The sequence below is a fragment of the Electrona antarctica genome (assembly GCF_951216825.1).
Source record: "Electrona antarctica genome assembly, chromosome: 5".
In the NCBI taxonomy this organism is placed as follows: Eukaryota; Metazoa; Chordata; class Actinopteri; order Myctophiformes; family Myctophidae; genus Electrona; species Electrona antarctica.
Genome location: NC_136810.1, coordinates 39,163,594 through 39,185,859, shown reverse-complemented (window position 1 = coordinate 39,185,859; position 22,266 = coordinate 39,163,594). Strand labels below are relative to the sequence as shown.

Here is a 22,266-nt window from a genome sequence, read left to right as displayed (position 1 = left end):
ACACGTTCTCCACATATGTTCTAAACACAGACATATGTGTCTGTGCACATGAGAATCCAAGTTCCTGCTAACACGGTACATAACATGCAAAAAGAGACAGAGGCTTCTCACAGTGAACTGGCAGATGAATGTGGGAGAGAGGAGAGAGAGAGAAAGAGGGGGGGGGGGGCGAAGTAGCATTCTTTCCAGAGGAAAGGGGGATTTCGGGGGTCTAGGTCAAAAGTCTCCAATGTGACTGGCGCAGTGCATGTGAAATCTGCTCCTCACATACCTCTCCCACCACACTCTTCCCTGCTCCCACATTACTCCCCTAACTTAACTATTCACACTAAACTATTCAGACTGGCTTAAAATAGATAAATGCAAAGATGGATATTAACTAACTGTGTGTGGTATTTATTTTAGCTGATTTGTTTTGCTTACTAGTAGTAAGCAATAGGCCTACTACTTGAAAATGTACATACTGTACCATTCTTCTGAGCTATTTCCTTCCAGTACAAACAGTTCACCCAATAGCCATGAGATTGATCTCTAATTGATTATTGTTCTGTACCAGACAGTCATGAGTTAATGCTCTGTGGAAATATACACTAACGTAACACACATGCAGGGGTATATGGAGAAAGCAGATTCTGGGATAGTGCAAAGGGTTTTGATCAGCGTGGAACATTGTGTAAGTTTACCGATTCAAACTGTCTGCAAGCAAAGGAAGAACATTTGACTCCCTACGTTTAGCCACATTCCTGTTTAACTCAGGATTATGCCTTCTACAGCCCCTCCTAGCTGTAACAGCCTGAGCCTCAGGGCAGGGCAACATGAGGAAGTCCTATGGCTTGGGCTGCACAAAGATGAGTCCCTGCGGAGTGGGATAGGCGCTTGTAGACGGTGATCTCAGTCAGGCTGGCCTTTAGCATGCTACGGATTTAAGAGTGAGCTGATTTGGGATCCGGAGGACATGTGATATAAGTGGTTGGTTCGTTTGACACAATTTATGATTCCTGTCATACCAGAGGATTTCGCCTCTATAAACAAAAGTGCTGCCGTTTGATTCATCTCCCTCCGTCCTTTGTTGATTTCCTGTTTCCCCATGGACTGGACCAAATGACTGGGCCGACTGAACAAAACATAAGCAGAAAGAGCTTTTGTACAGTTTAGAAGGTAAGATATGTGATATCTGGTTTATAAATGAATAACCAATACGTCATGGATACAAGGACACTCAAAGCAGAAAAAGATACAGAAACTCAAATGTTTACTGGAATTGATGAGTAAAATATACATGCAGTATAAAGTACCATAATATACAATTGCAGCATATTGTTGCTATATATTAGTAAGCGGTGAACAAGTTCAACTTCATACAGAGAACATCTTGTACAGAAAGCAGCCCTTTAAAGACTGAACTGAGACTGAAATAATACCTATGCCCTGAAAGGAACAGGGTATTTCTGTTTAAGATTTAGTCAAATGTATTACTGCATCTCATTTAATTAAGATGAACTGACAGTATTTTAATTATTTAAATGTTCTCATGAAGCATAAGCTCCTTTGGTGTTGCAATCGATAGTTTGTGGCTAGAGTGAAGGTCTTTTGGATAAATCACTGTTGTTTGTTGACGAATAACCACGATTAATGGTCCAAAGGCCATGGTTAGATACAACCAACATCAAGGGCTTCAGCTTTCTGTAAAACCAGACAGTAAACAACAATAGTAAATCTCATTGGTATCAATGCACTCGTAGAAGTATTGATAGAATTCCATAAGATATCTTATCTCAAGTTTGATTTGTTTCTGTTTACCATTAGCCGATAGTATTTCTTGGCCAGGTCGACATTGGTGCGTCCATCCTCGAACGGATATGACCACAGGATAGAGTTCCAGCGGGAGCCAAACCTCCTCACCCCTTCCACCAAGAAGTCAACCTCCTCACGGCTGAAGTCCCGCCTCCTCCTCCGCTGCTGTTGTGAGGACTGGGGAATGAGGTGGAACGAGAGAAACGGGGATGGAGATAACACAAAAAACATTGTGTGACTCGAGAGTACGAGAGAAGCTTACAGATGGACAGAAAGGCTGGCTGTGGCATGGCATCACATATGTTGGTGCATAGCCTACTGTACATGGGTGCATATTAACGCAGGCTCTTTACCAGCCACTCTTCATGGTTCAGGCATTCAAAAAATGTGCACGCACGCACGCACACACACGCGCGAGCGCGCACACACACACACACACACACACACACACACACACACACACACACACACACACACACACACACACACACACACACACACACACACACACACTTTACAGTAGCAGTCCTTTCTCCAATTTCACATTCCCAAGCTACACCTACTTTGCATAATCTCTCCGTTATACACACCACCCCTCATTTAAACGTTTGGTTTATATCAAGAAGCAGAGCAGGATGTGTTAACCTGTTCAAAGCCCTAATTGAATGGCGGTAGAATTACTAACGCAGAGAAATTAAGTCAGGACAAGAGTCAAAGAGCAGAATGAAGACATGCATTGCTACAAAGTTAAAACACAAATGAATACAAAACTAGGATGAATACACTCAGTAGAGTTCACACCCCCGCCAGCACTAAGCCATGTTCATATGGTGAATAGTTCAGCATTATGTTCAGTGGCCGTAAATGAGCTCTACAGCATCCCCATTTGGACTGGGCCGGTAGCATGACCTTTTTCAGCAACTAGATTCATAGGCCAGTAATGTTGGGGTTGCCCTCTTAAGAGACATGCAAAGTTACATTGTGTTATGTGAATGCATTTGGAACTTACGGAATATGATTTTTGTGACCCCATCCCCACCCAAAATGGAAATATTTATACAGTCACATATCTACATAGACAAGAACAGTTCACGATCAATTGTGGATTTGCTTTCACCGGGAGAACATGTAAACAAACACACACAACAGTCTTTATGAGGTACTCATACAGGCAGAAAGATTAAAATAGGGAAGAATAACAAAACACTCAATGTAAATGCAATTTAGATTGTTTTAACTACCAAAGTTTTAATACGCCGTTTTTAGTTTCACTCCAACTTACAATGGAACTCAGTTCGCTGTTGAGTCGCATCTTCAACTGATTGCCCTCTCCATCTTCACGAATGGTTCTCTCTGCAGATTGAAAGACAAGAGAACATTGTGTGTGTGTGTGTGTGTGTGTGTGTGTGTGTGTGTGTGTGTGTGTGTGTGTGTGTGTGTGTTTAACAAAGGCTGAGTGAGAACAGGCCAAGTGCAGATGCTGGACAGCTCATTCTGTTACACAACAGGACATCACCAGGCCTCAGTCTACACTGAATAGAAAGACAATTTCTCTTTTCTGCCCCTCTCTGTTCATGGCTTGTCCCCTTCTTCATCAGACTGACATTACGTCACCCGTCACGCCTAACACGATAGAGGCAATAGAGGCAATAGAGGCAGAGAACAATCTACTACTGCATGTGTGTGTGTGTGTGTGTGTGAGAGAGAGAGGGAGATAGAGAGAGAGAGAGAGAGAGAGAGGGCAGGGAAAGTGAAAGAAATTGAAAGGTAAAATTAATAAAATGACAGGAAACTCAAAGAAAAGGGCCAAAACAAGATAAAGCGTATTTGAGTACTTAGAAAAGCGCAATATCATTTTGAGATATTATTATTATTATAGGACAGACAGAATGAGAGGGCATGTTCTTGATAGTGGAGTACAACAAAGAATTGCGGAGGAGGTATCAAAGGGGTGACGGACAATCTTGGGGTGGGGGGGAAGGGGGGGGGGGGCGTGGGGGGTGACGCGGGTACATAAATCTGTGTACAAAGGGCACAATGAGAGAGAGGAGCCTTTCTCCGAGTCAGCAGCATGCAAAACAGCAGAGCCTATGTGCTGTTGAACTACAATCATGGAATGCCTCGAGGTTTAAGGGGAGATAAATTAAGTACAAAACCAGGAGGAGACAGAATGAGGTGGAAAGGAGCACTTGGAAATGTTTACTGCTGTGACTCTAGCGGTGGTGCTTGCATTGGGGGGGGGGAGGCTGTCCCTATTAAAAACACTGAATGTAGAATCTGGGCTAAAGAACAGACTAAAAATGCTGTTCCACTTCCTCTCACAGCCCTGGCAAAACACAAAAGCAATAGATATACACGCACGCACGCACGCACGCACGCGCACACACACACACACACACACACACACACACACACACACACACACACACACACACACACACACACACACACACACACACACACACACACACACACACACACACACACACACACACACACACACACACACACACACACACACACACACACACACAGTGTTCTGCAGAGTGTGAAACAGCTTAGTACAGCTGTGGTGTTCAGAACCAGCTATGGCCTGCGCTGTGAGAACACTGGCTGAGGTTCAACATTCCTTCTGTTCTTTGGGGCTCTCTGCTGCCAAGAGCTCACTGGAGAGACCGGCTCCCACCGCAGGCTCTCAAATCACACACGACGACACACGCATGCATGCATATTTAAATGTCCATTTCCGAACCAGAGATTCAGAGGTACATGAGGTAGATCATACCATGTTCTGAAGAGGAAAGACGTTTCCTAGGAGTTAGGCCTAAGAGAGAGAGAGAGAGAGAGAGAGAGAGAGAGAGATAGTTAGAATGACAGACAGTTAGAATGACAGACACAGAGATGATAGAAGTTTATTCATATTCACAATATGTTGATGATTTTAGTCACTAATAAATTACATTTAAGTTGCTATATAAATTCTTAAGACACAGACCGAATTCCCTGTCACGAGAGGTGAATCTCTTTATTGGACTTCTTCCGTCTATAGGGGTCAGAGAGAAATCTGAAAAGCAAAGAAAACAGACTCATGGACCCATTTCATTTTCAGATTGATAAGACTGCAGTCTGCATTCTTGATAGAGCTAGCGATACATAATTTAATTGCCGTAAAAACACAAGGTTTTTACTGCCATTAAATCTGCCATTTGGGTCCTGTGCATCTTCATCTATGAGGTCGGTAGTGTTTGTGCATCTGTACTGAGCACAAGCTACAAGGAGGTCAGTGATTCATTCCGGTTGAAGAAATAGGGGTCGATGCGTCGACTCAAGATACATACAGTAAGAAACTGCTTACTGTTCATTTTACAGGAATAATTCTCAAAAATGAAACAAAGCAACCCTGATCAGATAAACTTTATCTGATCAGTGGTTCCCAAACTTTTTCGTGTCAAGGACCCCCAAAAATACATTTATTAGGCCACGGACCTGTACAAATGGAACCATTTGTACACTCTCTGAGTTACAGACACATAAGGGTCCATTTGTTTCCTAACTATCTCTAGCTAGGTATCCCCTGGTACTCCCTCAAGTACCCCGGACCCCACTTTGGGAACCCATGAGATAAAGCATGTAGGAAATCTGTCATATTTGTGGAATCAGTACCGTTGTATTTCTTCAATTGGTGTTTGACTGGTCGCTGCTTTTCTCCTTTATGTATGGGAGACTTGGGAGTCAGACAGACATCTGTCAGAATGGGACAGAAATCAAAAATATTTTACATTATAGCGATAATTACAGAACTGGTTATTTGTTGTGCAGCGACCACCAGTTCCACCCCTCAGCACAGGCTTAATCAGGAAGTATTCAAACAGGGATGGGAGCACTTCATTTTGGGCCAATCACATTGCTTGGTTGGTTAGAATTATAAATATGTGTGTGTTGACATGCTCAAGTGTCCTAACCCCGCCAGCAGTGGCTCGTGTTCCTCTGGGACTCTGTGCCCGTCTGTTGCCATCTCTCTCTCCTCCTGTGTGTCTGCGCGTCTGCAGCATGGCGGGCCCGGTACCTGTCCGTGGCCTCCTGCAGCGCCCTGTGCATCACGCAGATGTGGCGCGACGAGCAGAGGAGAGCCGAGAATGTCTTGCTGGTGGCCTCCGCAAACAGCAGCACGCAGCCTGGTGGTCGAGAGCAGGGAGATGCCAAAGGAAAAAAAATGTGTCGGTGGTTGTCTATGTTTAGGCAAGTAGTCTTAGGGGCAATTCACACTATGGTCCCGGGTTCGGACTCAGGACCACTTGTCAGATGTTGTGGTAATGTGAATGATGCGTACCGTTCCCGGGAGCGGATCGACCAACCGTCCCCGAGACCGCATGGGGGGCGGGTCTCTGGACCGTTGAAGTGTATTCAGATACGGATCGTTCCAATGTGAATGCATGCGTACCTAAAGAAGGAAGTGGACTGGTTTTGAGCTACTAATTCAGACTGAAGTAATTAAAGCGGGTCATGTTTGCATGTTGTGGAATTGAAACAGCTGAAACCAATATTATATCAGTATTCTGACATTAACCTGAGGGCCACATTAAGTGAAGGTGAGGGCCGCATGTGGCCCCCGGGCTGCCAGTTGCCCACCCCTGATCTGGAGGATCAAAGTGTGTTATGCAAGTGTACCCGGGTGCGCTGTTGAATCTCGGGCAATGTGAATCATGGCCATCGGGGACCAGGCAACCGTATTCGGAAACGGTTCCAATGAAACGGATTCAGTCCCTCTCAGTGTGAATTGCCTATTAGAAAGCAGTGGTTCCCAAACCTTTTAGCCCGTGACCCAAAAGATAAATGTTTATGTCTGACACTTGCTTTGGATATGTAAATGTATGTTTTCTCATGCCAATAAAGCTCCATTGAATTGAATTGTCTCGGCAGGACCCAAAATAGCAGTGAAAATAGCAGATCTACAAGCACACAACGTATCGCTTCACACCGCGTTGCGAGCTTGTAGATCGGCTATTTTTACTACTTCTTAAACAAATTTGTTTTCTAATTTATGGAATTTCTTAGATTTGTCTTTGATTTCTTCATGAAATTACTGAAAACTTTATTTTTTTTAATCCTGAAAATATTAGCTTTTTTGGATTTTTTTCTTTGAAATGTAGGAAACCAAAAAATAAATGTACCCATAAAAATGTGTCTGCGACGCACAAATGGGTCCTGACCCAGTATTTGGGAACCAATGCTATAAATACGAGTATGGCCAATGTTGTCCACCAGAGGAAGCTCAGCTCTCAAGCATGCATCTATGGATGTCAACAAGACATTGAACCATTCACTGCTGATGGTCAAACTGACCCCAATGCAGCCAGCAGCATTATACTGCTTACTTTTACTATTGTTTCCATGCCTGGATCAACAGCATGTCAGACATGCAAAAATCTAAGTGGATTTTCTTTTTACCATTGTGGTGCTTGCAGTGTGATAGCTTGTAAAGTATAGAATTGGCTGTTAATAAGCAGAACATCTTATATATTATTATTATCTTATCATAGCAGAAGCCCTTCAGTTTCATATCAGTTGTGCCGGCCTAGTATTATATAGGGTTATTAATATGTCAACAGAAGAATCGATACACAGGGTGATTGTTTTACAGCACACATGTTGCACACAATGGCTCACTCCAGCACTTTTAATCTTTTGGGGGGTGCACATCATTTCTATTTTTTCTTCTAGTGTTAAGATATACTAAAGTCAACTGTAACTAAAATAAATAGAGGCAAAAATAAATAGTATTATCAGAATAAAATCAATGACTCCAAAAATAATGGAAAACGATTATGGAAATGGGTTATATTGAATCAAATAATGGGAAGATCATCATATTCATACCAGACTAATTTATTAGTTTATTGAATTCAATGGAGCGTTTCTGACTAAACCAGCTCCTCATGCAAATTAATTGAAAATCATATAATGAATGGTAAAAACTGTCAGTTTGATTTCGTATCTCTGCCATGTGACAAACCTGCTGGTACTGACATGTTAGACAGCAAACTGTTAAGAATTGCATCATGCTATGTATCTAATTATTGATTAGACACATTTTCACACATTTTCAATTAGTGCTTAACATACAGTTTGTCCTAAGGCTTGGATGGAGGCAAAGTTCATTCCTTTACCGAAGGATAAAAATAAAGAATTCACTGACCGAAGGATAACAATAAAGAATTCACTGGTCCAAACAGTAAGCATACTTCCTGTTCTGAGTAAATGAATGGAAAAGTAGTTTTTAAACAAATTCAAGAATATTTTAACAATAACAAACTGACCACTAGTTCCCAGCATGCTTATAGGCATGGTCATTCCACATCAACTGCTCTAGCTCAGTTAACTGACGACTGACTGGCTGACACAAATGGACATCAAGAAGATGGTTTGCGTTTGTACTGTCTTACTTGATTTTAGTGCTGCATTTGATGTCATAGAGTAGTAGACCATGACATAATGATATCTAAACTAAGAAAATATGGATTTAGTAGTATGGGACTTGATTGGATGGTGAGATACTTATCAGAGAGATCACAGAGAGTGTTTTTAAATGGTAGCCTATCAGAACGTAAGTAGGCCTAAAATAACCCAGCAGCAGCCCAGCAAGCCAAATTACGTCATGATGACGCCATGGTTCAGGACTAGGCCAGATCACAGCCCATATGGGGATGATCTTTACGCCATTTCCAGGACGTCTTCACCAGTTGAAATAATACAGCTTATTCTGGGCCAGATCTGACTAGTTATGATATGACTTAAGTTGATCTGGCCTCGATCAGACTCTCTCTGATTCATCCAGGGACATCAGTCTTAGTGGGCAGAATTTATGTTGGTTGCTAAAACAAGGTACACCTATAGAACAGGTTAAGATAACTAAACTGCTTGGTGTTTTATTGGACAGTGAATCGTCTTTTTAGACTTAGATAGCATTTGAAACAGACTTATAGCATGTCATGTAGACAGCACAATAATTGCATTGTATGTAGTCATAGCACATCATAGTACATATGTATAGCATAGTATAGTATATATGTATATTTAATATGTATAGTGTCATTATATAGATATGTTCTAGTTACGTTCTTAGCTTACGCATGTTTCTTGATAAATGCATTTTATATATGTGATGTATTCCCATACTTTTGTTCTTGCCTAATGTAAGTCGCTCTGGATTAAGAGCGTCTGCTAAATGCCTAAATTGTAAATTGTAAATTGTCATGGACTGACCACATTGATAGTATTGTAACTAAGAGGCATAGCCACGGTCAGGAACTAACCTACTTGACATCCTCAGTTATGGGTCAAGTGATACAGTCCTTGGTTTTATGTCACCTTCATTATTGTCCGGTCAGCGGCAACTAAAGGCCTATTCATAGTCCAGTTTTTGGTGAAGAGGTGACCACCGTTTGTGGTTAGTAAAAACAGAGAGATCTGTTGTGTGAGCGGTGACCACCGTGGCGTGACGTCATGTTGTAGTTTCCGGTGGTCACCTCTTCACCGAAAATTGGACTATGAATAGGCCTTTAAGGCATATTCATACAGACCTGAACAAACTACAACTTGTTCAAAACCAAGCTGCCAGACTGGCACTTCATTGATCTACATGCACTGATATTGAATATATGCATATAGGCCTGTCCTGGCTGGTTATCTGTCCAACAGACTTCAATGTAGTGTCCTCATGTTTTCTTTAGAAACATAACACCAGATAACTTTTTAACAGTTATTAAAATCAAGCAACAGACATAATTACCGTATAACACCAGAATTGCCAGCCTTGGTCATTTAACACTAACCTGACTCCACCAGATTGCGGCAGTATTGAGTTCACAAGTTCCCTCCTCCTACCTTGATCTGGTCTCTCTCAAGCAGAAACGATGAACCGGAAGCAACGGGACAAGAATCTGATATCTCCATAATAATTTCAAGTTGTAGTCTTGTTAGCTTGTGTTTACATTTGCGCTGTGGAACAGCTACAATACGTCACCAGTCTCGCGTTGATCCCGCCTCTAGCGGCCTCATATGGTCGCATATCGCTCTGGACAGAATTGGACCGGAGTACATCATCTCTGCCTGAGAGTTCCCAGACTCTCCCTGCTGGCAGAATGCAAATGTTGTCCAGCAGGGGGAGTGGTTTCACCAGGCTACCAGATGGAAGCAGGAGGAGGTTGTTGCCACCAGCTGGCAAGAGTCAGGTTCATTTAACACTCCCTGCATCCAAAAACTAACCTCCGTAAACAAACAGTTATGTATCAATCAATATCATTCTGGAACACGTTACCTAATATCACACAAAATGTATTTTGTTTTGCTAATGGGGATCCATTCAATAAACAATAAGTAGCTGACTTATTACCCAGAGAGACAGAGAGAGGAGACAAGGAAAGTGAAATAAATGGAGATTTAAAAAGAATAGAGAGACAGACAGACAGACAGACAGACAGACAGACAGACAGACTTAACACATCAAGTTTTGCTGTCCTTTTTTGGGGGAAATGGGTTTTAAGTTTGGAGGACTGAAGTGTTAACAAACCATTTCATGGTTTGGCAGTATTTATCTAAGATGCTGGTACAGCAGCTCTCCTACCTGAGCACCTATTGAGAGGTGGTGTGACTACTGTCTCTGGCTTTGACAACTTCTTCATCTCCTCTTCCAGCAGCTCAGACAAGACATCTGTGTGTGTGTGTGTGTGTGTGTGTGTGTGTGAGAGAGAGAGAGAGAGGAGAATCAGGGCCACCAAAGTCTCTTCCTCAGGAGCAGACAATGTTCAACTTTCAACTCATATATTGAAGTGATAGTTTGCTACTAATATACGTCTACAAATATAGAAACCAAAAGAAATAAGTTCTCCTCATTTCACAATGCTGGAATTGTGAAATGCTGGAATCCCAGACAGTTACGAATAGCGTTTCGATGGCCTATTCATGGTGTGATGGTGTGAACTATGGTTTCGTTGACCTATTCATCCACAATGCAAGGAAAACTAATGTGTTGATGTTTATTAGTCGATAATAAAATATAATTTTATTTATAATGGAGGTGAACAGAAGGACCAGTTAGTGCAGCTGACCTACTGTATGGGAGAAATCTCACCTGAAAGTGCACTAATGGATAAAGATCAACACTGACATTTACTGCTGCCTTTATATTGCATGTATAGATACATGTAATTTACAAGGCAGCAGTGAATGTTGTTGAACTTTATCCATTAGTGCACTTTCAGTATAAAATATGTGTATTTTCTACCTTCATCATCCACCCACTTTGTCTCTTTTCTCACTCTGTGCTTCACCGGGGCTGGAGCCTTAAACACATGGCTGGAAAAGGAAACAAAGCAAATCACTCATCAGAACCTTTCGATAAGTTGAACTTCTCTAGCCAAAAAAAGAAAATAATTGTCACTTACTCATATAGGCAACACCATTTAAAAAGTGACAATGCTATACCCTATTAGTTAAAATTACAAATATATATTAAGCCTGTTTTATCTGTGATCAATCCATTCATGCAGTACTGTATTTGTGCTTATAATTAGCCTGCTGACCGCTCTGTTTGCAGCTCTCTGGCTCCCTCCAGTGGAATCCCTCCATGGGAAGAGACCAACTTTCCAGTCCCCTTGCAGGTTGAACTTGAACATGCCACATCCCTTTCATCAAGGGTTTCACATTTGACCCCAGCCTGGCAGCAACAACATTGCAGTACATCAGCTCTCGGTCCTCGACCGTTCAAATGGGACTTATCTTTCTTCAGTTGCCTGTCCATTCCCGCACTACTCTTTAATGCTTTTCTGAGAGTTTGGGGATCAACGTCACTTTCTTCCACGGCTCCCGTGACTGAGGAAGCGAGTGAGTAAGTGCTCGGCCTGTATGCCGTTTGCACCATGCCGTTGCCATCATTATGTAACACTTGAATGAAGGGTTTCCTGTCCTTTCCTGCTCTGCTGGCGTTGGAAGAGTCCTGTGTTTCTTTGTGCTCTTTCAAGATCTGCCTCCGTACAAGACCCTAATGAGAGAGACAGAGATACCTGGGTTACAGACATGCACTGGTTCTAATGGTACTCGGGGACCACTAATACAGCTGGTTTTCTATCCTATTAGATCATTCATTGAAATCGACTGACACTCCAATTAATCCTGGTAGCCAGATTACTTTGCCAATTCAAACCTGAATAGCAAGTGGTTTAAGTTGCCTCTTCTCGTGAGTCCGAAGTCCCACTTGTTAATATCTGCTGGGTCAGGGTGTCCCCATGCTTCTACTGTATGACACCACACTGCTAGCCACACCTTTCACTTGTGCCACTGGCCAATGTTATCTTTTTTTCCCCATCTCCTTATCAGCCTACATTTCAAGGTGTAGGTCACACCATGTGATTGGAGATCTAGAACGACAAGACACCAGCTGAATATAATTAACTATGGAAAACCCAGTAGTACTTGTGGTCAACCACAGTTGTGTAGTGAGAGGCGACAACTCTTTTCACTCCAATGGGCCAATTTTGCAAACGCAATTGCCGGATTGTGGAGCCTGTCCAATCTTAATCAATTAACATGTAACCTTCTACGTGAATGTCTCAGTGATGATCAAGCATTTTGGACTTCTGTTGTCACCACTCTCTCTGTACATTACTCTGCCGAAGCCCTCAGATACACATTATATGCACACGTCTGTTGTACTAAACACTTGAATAGCAGGTAGTCATGAAAGTAAATGATAGTGAGTATGTGTAGGCCATTAGTAAGCATTCCAGTGTGCAGTCACTACCATGAGGCGAGTGGCTTCTGTTCGATTCCTCTCTGCTCTCATGTCCTCTGTAGCTCTGCTCTTCTGGACAGACAGCAGGGGAGTAGACTCCCTCCTCCAGTCCTCCTCGTACCCCTCTTTTCCTCCATTAAGCTCTCCTTCTACATCTCTCCCAAACTCTCCTCTTCCTTCATCGCAGCTCATCTGTCCAACAGTAAGTGTAGTCTGCTCCCTGTAGTTCTTCCACTCTTCCTCTCCTCTTTTGGCCCCAGTCCCGTCATGGTCTCCTCCTCCTCCTCTCCCCCTCTCTCTGTCCTTTCTGTTGGCCGCTGCTTCCCTGAACAGTGCTGAAGCAGGGTTTGGAGGGAAAATGGGTGCAGGGAGGTGCTTTCTCGCCACGCCAACGCCAACCTGCGCTTCTGCTGGAGGTGCTGGAGGTGCTGGGTCTGACGGGGCCTCCTTGTCCTCAGCCTCCTGAAGAAGAGATGGAAACTAAACATCATGATTCATAATATGAAAATGTTATATGATTGATGTTATATGATCTTATATGATTTACAGTAGCCTGTAGGTGCAATAGCCGATAGTTAGTTAGATAGTTTAAGCATGCAAACAAGCATAAAATGTCATTTTAGTCTATTTTTTATTTGTTGATGAAATTGGCAATATAGTTAGTCATAGTTTTAGTCATCATAGCTTATGCTGCGTTCACACGGGGGTAGTCGATGAATATTTTGCGTCATAGTTTTAGTCGACAACATCATAAATAAAGCTTTCCTGCTACTTAAAAGATACAGGCTTTACTGTTGTATAGTACAACTCTACTGTGACTGTCTGTGACGTGTGTATGTATGCAAATGCATGCCTATGTGCCTAACCTCTGCCTGTCTCTCCTCTAGTTGGTTGATCCTGTCCCGTAGCTCCTCTACGGACCTCCAGTAGTCCTCCATGTTCACAAGGGGCTCTGTTGCTCTGATATCCCCCAGTTTCACCCCTGCAAGGGACATCGCTTCATCCACAAAGACATGCAAATCAAGAAATAAGAAATGCAAGTACAACAACTAATTATTCCACTTTCTCATCCCAGTTTGGGGGGGAAAAGCATTATTATTACAAAGCCAACAAATAATGCTTTCTGATACTATTAACTTATAGTCAATATTGCACAAGATGGGTCAAAAAATGGCACAATTTATTGTGCATCCTAAATTGCAATCCTGAGCAGTAAATGTATATTTGGTGGTATGGCTCTGTTCTGTGATCTGACCTCAAGTTGTGGCAAATCTGGGAACACTGTTCATAAAAGGTGTCTACTATCACATATCAGTTTGTTCCAAGCCAACTCCCTTGGGAAACTTTGTGACAGCTGCTTAAAGTCGGGGTACCGTTAACAACCTATATAAGACAAAATGTCAAAAATTTCATTATACTTTAAGTAGCATGTGACGTGTCAAACTAGGGGTTTTTCATGGTTCTGAACCCATTCCAAGCATTAGTTTTGCACAAAAAACACTCCTTGGGCTAAATTCAGCCATAGCCACTTGCCCAAATGTGCCCAAATGTGCTGACCTCATCACATTTGTGATGACGGCTATGGCCATTTTTAGCCGAAGGATTAATATCGGTGCAAAATTAATGCTTGCAATGGATTCAGATTTCAGAATCATGAAAACCCCCTAGTTTGACACGTCACATGCTACTTAAAGTATAATGACATTTAGAAATGTTTGCCTTATACAGTATAGGTTGTTAATGGTACACCAACTTTAAGCAGCTGTCACAAAGTTTCCCAAGGGAGTTGGCTTGGAACAGTAGACACCTTTATGAACACATCTGTGAAAAAAGCTAGTGGTTACTGGTAAGCATTTTTTTCCCAGATTTGCCACAACCTTCGCTAACTTTACCTAACTAAATTAGCAAATCACAAACGGAAAAGAGGAGCTGCCTAAACAATTGTAACCTGCCTAAACAAACGCTATGCTCTAGATCAAGACATCATCAAACGTTTTAATAAATAAAATGCCTGCATGCAGATAATTAAATACAATGACATTTTTAATGTGGCAAGTTACAAATGATGACAAGCAGTACCGGAGTGGATGTGCTTGTTGGACTCACTGGCCTGTTTGCAGGATTGCAGTATGAATGTAGCAATTCTCCTCAGCTCCTCACTGTGGGGCTCAGTGAGAAGTGTGATGATGGTGGACAGACCGCCACACTGCACCAAATGAGCCTGGTGTTCCTCTGCAGAGAGGGGATAGAAACAGTGGTGAACTGGGAGATTTATTGGCACCAATTTGATTTGATTTTGATTTAGCACAATACAACATATACAAAACATTATAAAAAGGGAAATTGCCAGGAGGAGGCAAGAAGCCCAGGGGGCTAATACGAGGCCTCTACCTATATAAGACGCAATAAAGACATTCAGAACAAGATATAAAGAATTTCCAATAGATATGATTGCAGTACAAAAAAATACAAAATAAATACAAAATCTGCAATATGATTTAAAATACTTGGTAATCTAAGACATGATTAGAGAAAACTAAGTAAGCGAGAACAGTGAGCTGTAAGACTGTAGGTGTGAAGAAGGGTACAGTCACTGTCAAGTGTCTCAAGGGAAGAGACGCTGAGAAACAAATGCAGGTGCGAGTGCACGCACACACACACACACGCACGCGCACGCACGCACGCACGCACGCACGCACGCACGCACGCACGCACGCACGCACACACACACACACACACACACGCGCGCTGCTGTTAAGTGATTCCTACCAGAGGCATCGGTGCAGTGGCCCAGGGTAAGCATCACAGAGAGCCTGTCTCGAGGGTCCAGGTTGGGGCTGGACAGCAGGGAGAGAAGGTGAGGTACCACGCAGTGCTGAGCCAAACCAGACGCCAGAGCAGCTAGACAGGGCACAATTGTATGGAGTAGGCAGTGATTTGGAATGGATTCTTTAGAAAAAAAAACACAGTGAATAATATCTGTGTGTGTGTGTGTGTGTGTGTGTGTGTGTGTGTGGGTGTGTGGGTGTGTGTGTGTGTACATTGGTAGGAGAGACTACAGTTAACTAACAGTTGTCGGTGATGCAGACAGACAGGGTCTTTGTCAGACTGGCAGAGAGCCGACAGGAGGTCAGGCTTTTGTCCGCGTCAGCTGCCAAGCGAACAAGTGACAGGGTCAAAGTTTCCAAACCTCCAGAAGCTGAAAAACACTCCTGAGTATAAGCTGGAAAGACAAAAGGACAAATACAGGTCAATTATAGGTTAAGCTCTCAGCACCACTGTGCTAAACTTGTAGTGTTGTTGTTATAGGAAGAAGTGGACTAAGAAAGGGGAGGGGCAAAACCAAGTTACTATTTCTACACAAAAAAGAAGGTGAAGCTGAAGCTCCCAGAGTCACCTGACTAGCAAACCTGTCTTGTCTGGATGATGTTTGTGACCATGAACACTACTATATTGGAGTTGTTGTTGTTTTTTCCCTTGTTTCTTTGGTTGTCTTGATTTCATTTGTGTTGTTTTGCTTTTCACATTGGCCTGTTATAGCGCCACCAACAGGTGGATTTTTGCAAAACACATTTTTGGAACAAAATGATTCAAATCATCCAATTTCCATCCAAGGCGTAAGAAGAAATGGCACCCTTTTCACATTGGCCTATTATAGCGCCACCAGGAGGCCACAACCTGACCTGCCCTGGTGGAGACCTGTGCACTTTATTGTCTCCACCAGGCCGAAGGCATGGGGAGAGTCACTCTGTCCGTGTGTGTGTGTGTGTGTGTGTGTGTGTGTGTGTGTGTGTCCGTCCGTCCGTCCGTCCGTCTGTTACCAGCTAATCTCCGGCACCGTTAACACCATGGCGGCCCGGGGCGGAGATCTCCGTCAAGTTCAAGGTCATGGTCAAGTGCCCAAGCCGGAGATTGATAAATAGGACGGAGATTAATGATATCAAAACCGATCGCGTCGCTCCACAGCCTAGGAGCGCTTGTTGCCCAATCCGATGATGTGTCAAACAGTCATCGAAAATGTTCCCTGCCTGTTTAGCTGACGAAAACGAAAATCTTAAAACGTTCATAACTCCCGATCTAAATCATGCCGGAGATTAGCTGGTAACAGACGGACAGACGGACGGACACATACACACACGGACGTGCGAAACATACTCTCTCCCCATGCCTTCGGCCTGGTGGAGACAACAAATATACAGAAACAAGTCTGGCTGCATGTGTGTCCTGGTGTGGTGATGGTCTACGACCCATTATGCCAAATGGACATACAGATCTGTAGAAATACTTCACCAATAACAACAAAAGTGCTTCACGAGAACACTGTCACCCTTTTCACATTGGCCTATTATAGCGCCACCAGGAGGCCACAACCTGGCCACAATCTGCAATGATTTTCAAATACGACCCAACTTTTACACTCTTCATAACTTCTACTTTCACTTCACCAGGCGTTTCAAGCTTGTTTTTACAGCCAAACAGAAGCGGTTTACAATGGGTGCACCCCAGTCTGTTCTATTATACTTACAGTTGTTGGCGACAGTCATGGATATGAAGGAGCATATAGACTCAAACAGCTCAGTGTGGACCAGTGTAATCTGCTGTAGCCAGCTTTTGACAAGGGGGAAGGCTGACACACAAATGCGTTGACTGTCCTCTAGCGTGGAAACAAAACCACAGTGGAGAGAGAGAATATCATTTTAGTCCAATGCTCCGGGTTACATATGGATTATATGACCTTTTTCATATCGTTACATGGAATATGACAAGACACTGATTACGGTAAGATGTAGTATTGAAATATTTGTTGGCTGGTATTTGCACTGCATTACTTTTTGCACATTTTGGTGATCAGATGACCATGGCTTTGAATGCCTTAATTTTCTCTTTTTTTATCTTAAGTAATGTGATTACCTTGCCTCAGTTGAATATTATATTGGAGAACTCAATATATGTTCAGGACTATTAAGATACACAGGCAGCTCTACCATTCTGAGGGTTGTTGATACAGCCACACAGCGCGTTACAGACAGATATCCACAGCTGGCAGGTCTGAGTAATGTTGGCGGGGTTCCGGGTGGCCTCGGTGGCGAGGGGGAAACTGCTCCTACAACGACAATATGTCAGTAACATTTTTTTAATGCGGCAGTGGCTAAGGAATGGAGGTCGCACAGCCATCTGGGAGCAGGAAGGTTCCTGGTTAGATCTCCCGCTCGGTCCGTGTGTCGAAGTGTCCTTGAACAAAAATGTAACCCCTAACACTGCTCCTGATGAGCAGGTTGGTGCCTTGGAAGGTTGCCTCTGCCATCGGTGGCCTCTGCCATCAGTGTGTGAATGTGTAACGCATCATTTGTAACAGTGTTCCAACATGCAGTGTGTGAATGGGACATTGTAAATCGCATTTGAGTGGTCGAGAAAAACTAGAAAAAGTGTAATGTAAATGCAGTCAATTTACTATTATCCTCAAGTGTGGTTCAATGAAAGATGAAAACCTGAACTAGGCTAGTCAGTTCATTCCTGCAGAAAAAACAAAGGCCCCTTTGCAGGGGCATTTGCTTTGGGATATTTCTCATGCTGGGAAAGTTCTTGTAATAACCATCGACACATATACAGCAACGTCTTACCTGAAGAGGTCCAGGAGATTGTCCAGGCAGCTGGTCATCTGAGCCAAAGTCTGTCCTAATTCTACAACAGTAAAGAGAAATCAATTCAAAGTCTTTTAACTTTTTTGGGGGGAGTGGGGGAGGGGAGAAAGAAACCCTCGTAAAAGCAACTACCATTATTATTATTGTTATTTTTCCTGTCCAATTTTACTAGGCTATAGTGGAGATAAATGGACATGGAAAACTATTATTACTGAATTACTGAATTCCTCCCTCTGTGTAGGGATAGCCGGCGGCTGATGCTTTCTATTTTCTCAGGATGCTGATGAAAAGAATTACCATGGATGTACATCCATCTTTTTTCTTTTATTACATTATTTGTTATTCATTATTAAATAATTTATTTCCTTTCATTCTTCTTGAGCGTGTTACGGATGTTACAGGGTTGTCATTTGTATTGTCCTGTATTTATCATTCTGATAAAGCTGTGTAATATCTCTGCCACTTGGCTAGTTCACACTTGTAAAAGAGACTTTAGACTAAATGTGTTTTTTTACTGGTTAAATAAAGTTAAAAGAAAAAAGAAAAGCTGTATCCCACAGTATGATTTAATACTATGGAGATTTTACATCCTAAAATTGCATTTAGATTTTGACTTTGTGAACAAAAAAAAGAAGTGAATATATTGTTCAAGTGATATGACAATACAAGGTTGAACACATCTTTCACAAACCAGATCTGATATTTGAAAGTTGGGAGTAGAATTCAAACCATTTTTGTTCAGCCTTTATCTTACTGTTGTTTCCCACCAGCACAGACATTAGATAGACAGCCAATCTCCTCTGTGTTAGTGGGGTGTCTTCTCTCATCAAACAGTCGGCCAGGTCTGAGAAGATTTCTCTTCTGCACAGTGAGTGCTTGCAGTGCACTAATGGGAGGGAACAACAATGATGTAAACCAATCCTTTACAATATAGGCCTACAGCATTGTTGGAAAATGTACAGCTATCAATTAAATTCAAAGGAGCTTTATTGGCATGAGAAAACACACATACATAGCTGTTGCAGGAATTGAGTATACAGCCTAAACATCCACTCCTAGACACACATAGAATGCACAGCTTTTTGCACACATACCATTCGAGTCTGCAAACGTTCCAATCGTGAATAGGGCGACCTCCTTGACGTCGGAGTGAACAACACTAGACTTGAAGAGTTTATACACAAACTCCACACCTCCCATCTCTCGGAACAAGTCCACGTTATCCTCTGAAATTATGAAATAGATTGGAAAAGTCGAGTGGCAGGATGAACAGTACTAATCTGTTATCTGTTGAAGAGACAAATATGAATGCTTATGACACATGTTAGTAATCAGTATTGCACTCTAGCAATGTTGAACTCAGACACTACACTAACAGGAAGACAAAAATGCATATTATGTCCATACATCTGTTTTAGTGTGCCAACATTTGTATCTTTCAGATATGGGTAGAGACGGGAAACCAAGGGCAGAGGCAGACATGTATGACAAGAGAGGAGACATGCGTGACACGACAGGAGTCCGATTCAAACTCGGGTCCACACAGCTCTAAGGAGCATTATGGTCTGTGCACCAATTGATTGATCCACCAGGCACCCCACTAACCTCTGTTCTGACAGATTGAGTTGATGGTGAGCAGAGCTTGTTTCTGTGAATCTGGACATTTCATCTGGTACTTTAGACACTCAAGAAGCAAGCTGAGGTCTGTCTTTGTGGCTGAAATATTAGAAAACCATGACAGGATGTGTACAATAACACATTTGCAACATCTGGGGTTAACAAAAAAACACCTGGGTGACAGTTGATAATATTACTTACTATTATGGTCCCTGTTGATGACATCCATTTCTGTTTAGATGTCCTATATTTGTGGTTAAATGCCACCAGGAAAGCAAAAAAAGGAAAGCTATTAGACATTAGATATCCCCCATTGCCTTCAATTAACTTTCATAAACTTATTTGGCTATGACACAGTCTAATCTAAGCCACCTAAAGCTACGTTCAAACCTGGAAAGTTAGAGCGGGGTAATTAGTATACAAAGTCAATGCAAAGACGAGAAGTCGCACGAACGGCCGCCTGGTATCTTCGCCCCAGCAGGAAAAATCAGACTCCAACCATCGCGTCTTGACAGCCAATCAGCATTGATGTTGTCCAGAACCCCGGAAATGGTTTGGATGTTTTATTCATCCAGTTCCGCTAACTGCGACACAGTTTTCTGCACCTCGAAGGAATGGACTTTTGCCGACGAAGGGAGGGACTTTCGCCCTATAGTTTTAGACCGCGATGGAGGGGCGCCGGACTTGAGCCACAAGTGGCCGTGTCGAACAAAGCGAAGTTTGCTTGAGCCGACTCAGCCCTGTTCGAGTTGCAACCTTATAGGCAGAGAATTGTAAATCCTCAAATCCCTACAATGAGTGCGAAATCACCTTTGTTGCGTTTGAGTAAGGACGGGCTGTGATTGGACAATGCACTTGTGCAAGGACGTGCTGTGATTGACCAGTACTAGCCACTTTGAATGGCAGACGGGGGGAAAAAGCTCTCGCCAGAACATGATTTACTATTCTGTGCCTATCAGGTTGCAACTCGAACAGGGCTGAGTCGCCTATGCGAACTTCGCAATGTTTGACAGCAACGTGTCTCTCATGGCTCAAGTTCGCTTCCGTCGCAGTCTAAAACTGTACTTTATCCCCTAGCCTACTACTAGTGCGAGGGGGGTGACCACTGACCATTGACTCAACCGCGAAGGCGATTCCGCACTCGCCCCCCTACCCCACTGACACCCAATCACAAGCCGCAGCGCTCCTTCCAGCCCCTCCCTTCGTCAGCGATGGCTCCAGAAAATTGTGACTGGGAGTGCTAGGGGGGGGGGGGGGGGGGGGGGGGCTTTTTAGAGCGGGGCTAATGAATCTTGGTTTACATAGAAGTCAGTCAATTAGGCTTGTTTGGAGCTGTCCCTGCCCTAGGGCAGACCTGCGTTCTAACTGAACTGACCACAGGGACTCAGCAACGGTGGAAAAAACTAGCCTACCGGTATATAAATCCTTTGCAAAGACATATTAGGAACTAATTTTGCTGCTCATAAATTATATAGTAGCATTGGGCGAACGAGCGTGTCCAAAGTGGTTACACTCCCAAAGTTAAATGACTGTGTCTGGAAACATTAAATATACAGTATATTAGCAGGGGTTTTCAACAAGTAGTCTGTGAAAGTATTGCACGTGGTCCTTGACCATGCATTTAGTAAAACAGAAAAAGGGGAGTTATAATCTCAGACACCTGGATTGTCTGTTTGAGTCATTATTATTAGGAAATTATTAGTAGTAAATGGACCATTGGTTGAGAAACAGTGGGATGCATACACATGGATGCATCATGCTATGTATGATGCATGTAACACTTGCTAAGCAAGTGTTACAAAGCAGTAAAAGCACTAATCTTAGCCCACCCAACACAACAGTGGTCCCCAGGTTGATTCTAAGTGGTCCCTCGTTCACAATCAGTTGAAAACCCCTGACACACACACAGTCACACACACACACACACACACACACAGTGCTGACAGTGGGATATTGAACACACTTGGCTGGCTAGGTAGGTCGTCTGTGAGTTGTTGACAGGAATTAGGAGTAAAGTAAAGTAAAGTAAATATGTAACAGTTTTTCCTAACAACCTTTCCTGGGGAGTGAGGACAAAAGCCATTATAAGGAGAAGGTCAATAATGTCAAGATTTTTTATTCATACCTGCCTGGGCAGAAAGACGATAGAAGCGGGAAAGAGTCGGTCAGCTGCTGCCTATAAGCTTCTTATTAGCTCATTAGACATTTTAACACAACATTGTAATTAAAACAAGACTTTCGTTGGGTGATGTTGACATTAAATAGGTACCTCGGCTCGTACAACTCGTTAAGGCAGTATCTGATCTCCCAAAGGACTGTGAAGTGTGAATTCTGTGAAACCGGCGGAGATCAATCAAACAACTGTCCAATCACAAGGAACAAAACACACTGCGTTCTTCTCGGCTATGGGATATTACCTCTACT

General features: G+C 42.9%; 1 protein-coding gene across 7 annotated transcripts; it reads right to left on the bottom strand.

Moving 5' to 3' along the window:
* Window positions 1-1,230: 1,230 nt before the first annotated feature.
* Window positions 1,231-22,175, bottom strand: terb1 (telomere repeat binding bouquet formation protein 1). 7 transcript variants are annotated; one of them, XM_079501970.1, is made up of 23 exons: window positions 22,112-22,175; window positions 20,044-20,086; window positions 19,831-19,941; window positions 19,320-19,451; window positions 18,980-19,111; window positions 18,205-18,265; window positions 17,569-17,687; window positions 17,109-17,237; window positions 15,654-15,806; window positions 15,353-15,484; window positions 14,663-14,815; window positions 13,450-13,580; window positions 12,593-13,045; window positions 11,376-11,833; window positions 11,078-11,148; window positions 10,418-10,504; window positions 5,757-5,969; window positions 5,458-5,538; window positions 4,790-4,858; window positions 4,580-4,618; window positions 3,077-3,147; window positions 1,801-1,971; window positions 1,231-1,683 (listed from the first exon to the last, which is right to left on the bottom strand). In XM_079501970.1, the coding sequence occupies exons 2-23, from the start codon at window positions 20,069-20,071 to the stop codon at window positions 1,651-1,653; spliced, it is 3,027 nt and encodes a 1,008-aa protein (XP_079358096.1). In that variant the 5' UTR covers window positions 20,072-20,086; window positions 22,112-22,175; the 3' UTR covers window positions 1,231-1,650. The 7 variants fall into 7 exon arrangements, with proteins under 7 accessions (XP_079358096.1, XP_079358095.1, XP_079358097.1 ...); XM_079501969.1 differs by having other exon boundaries at window positions 21,968-22,138; XM_079501971.1 differs by having other exon boundaries at window positions 12,593-13,042; window positions 21,968-22,138.
* Window positions 22,176-22,266: the final 91 nt, after the last annotated feature.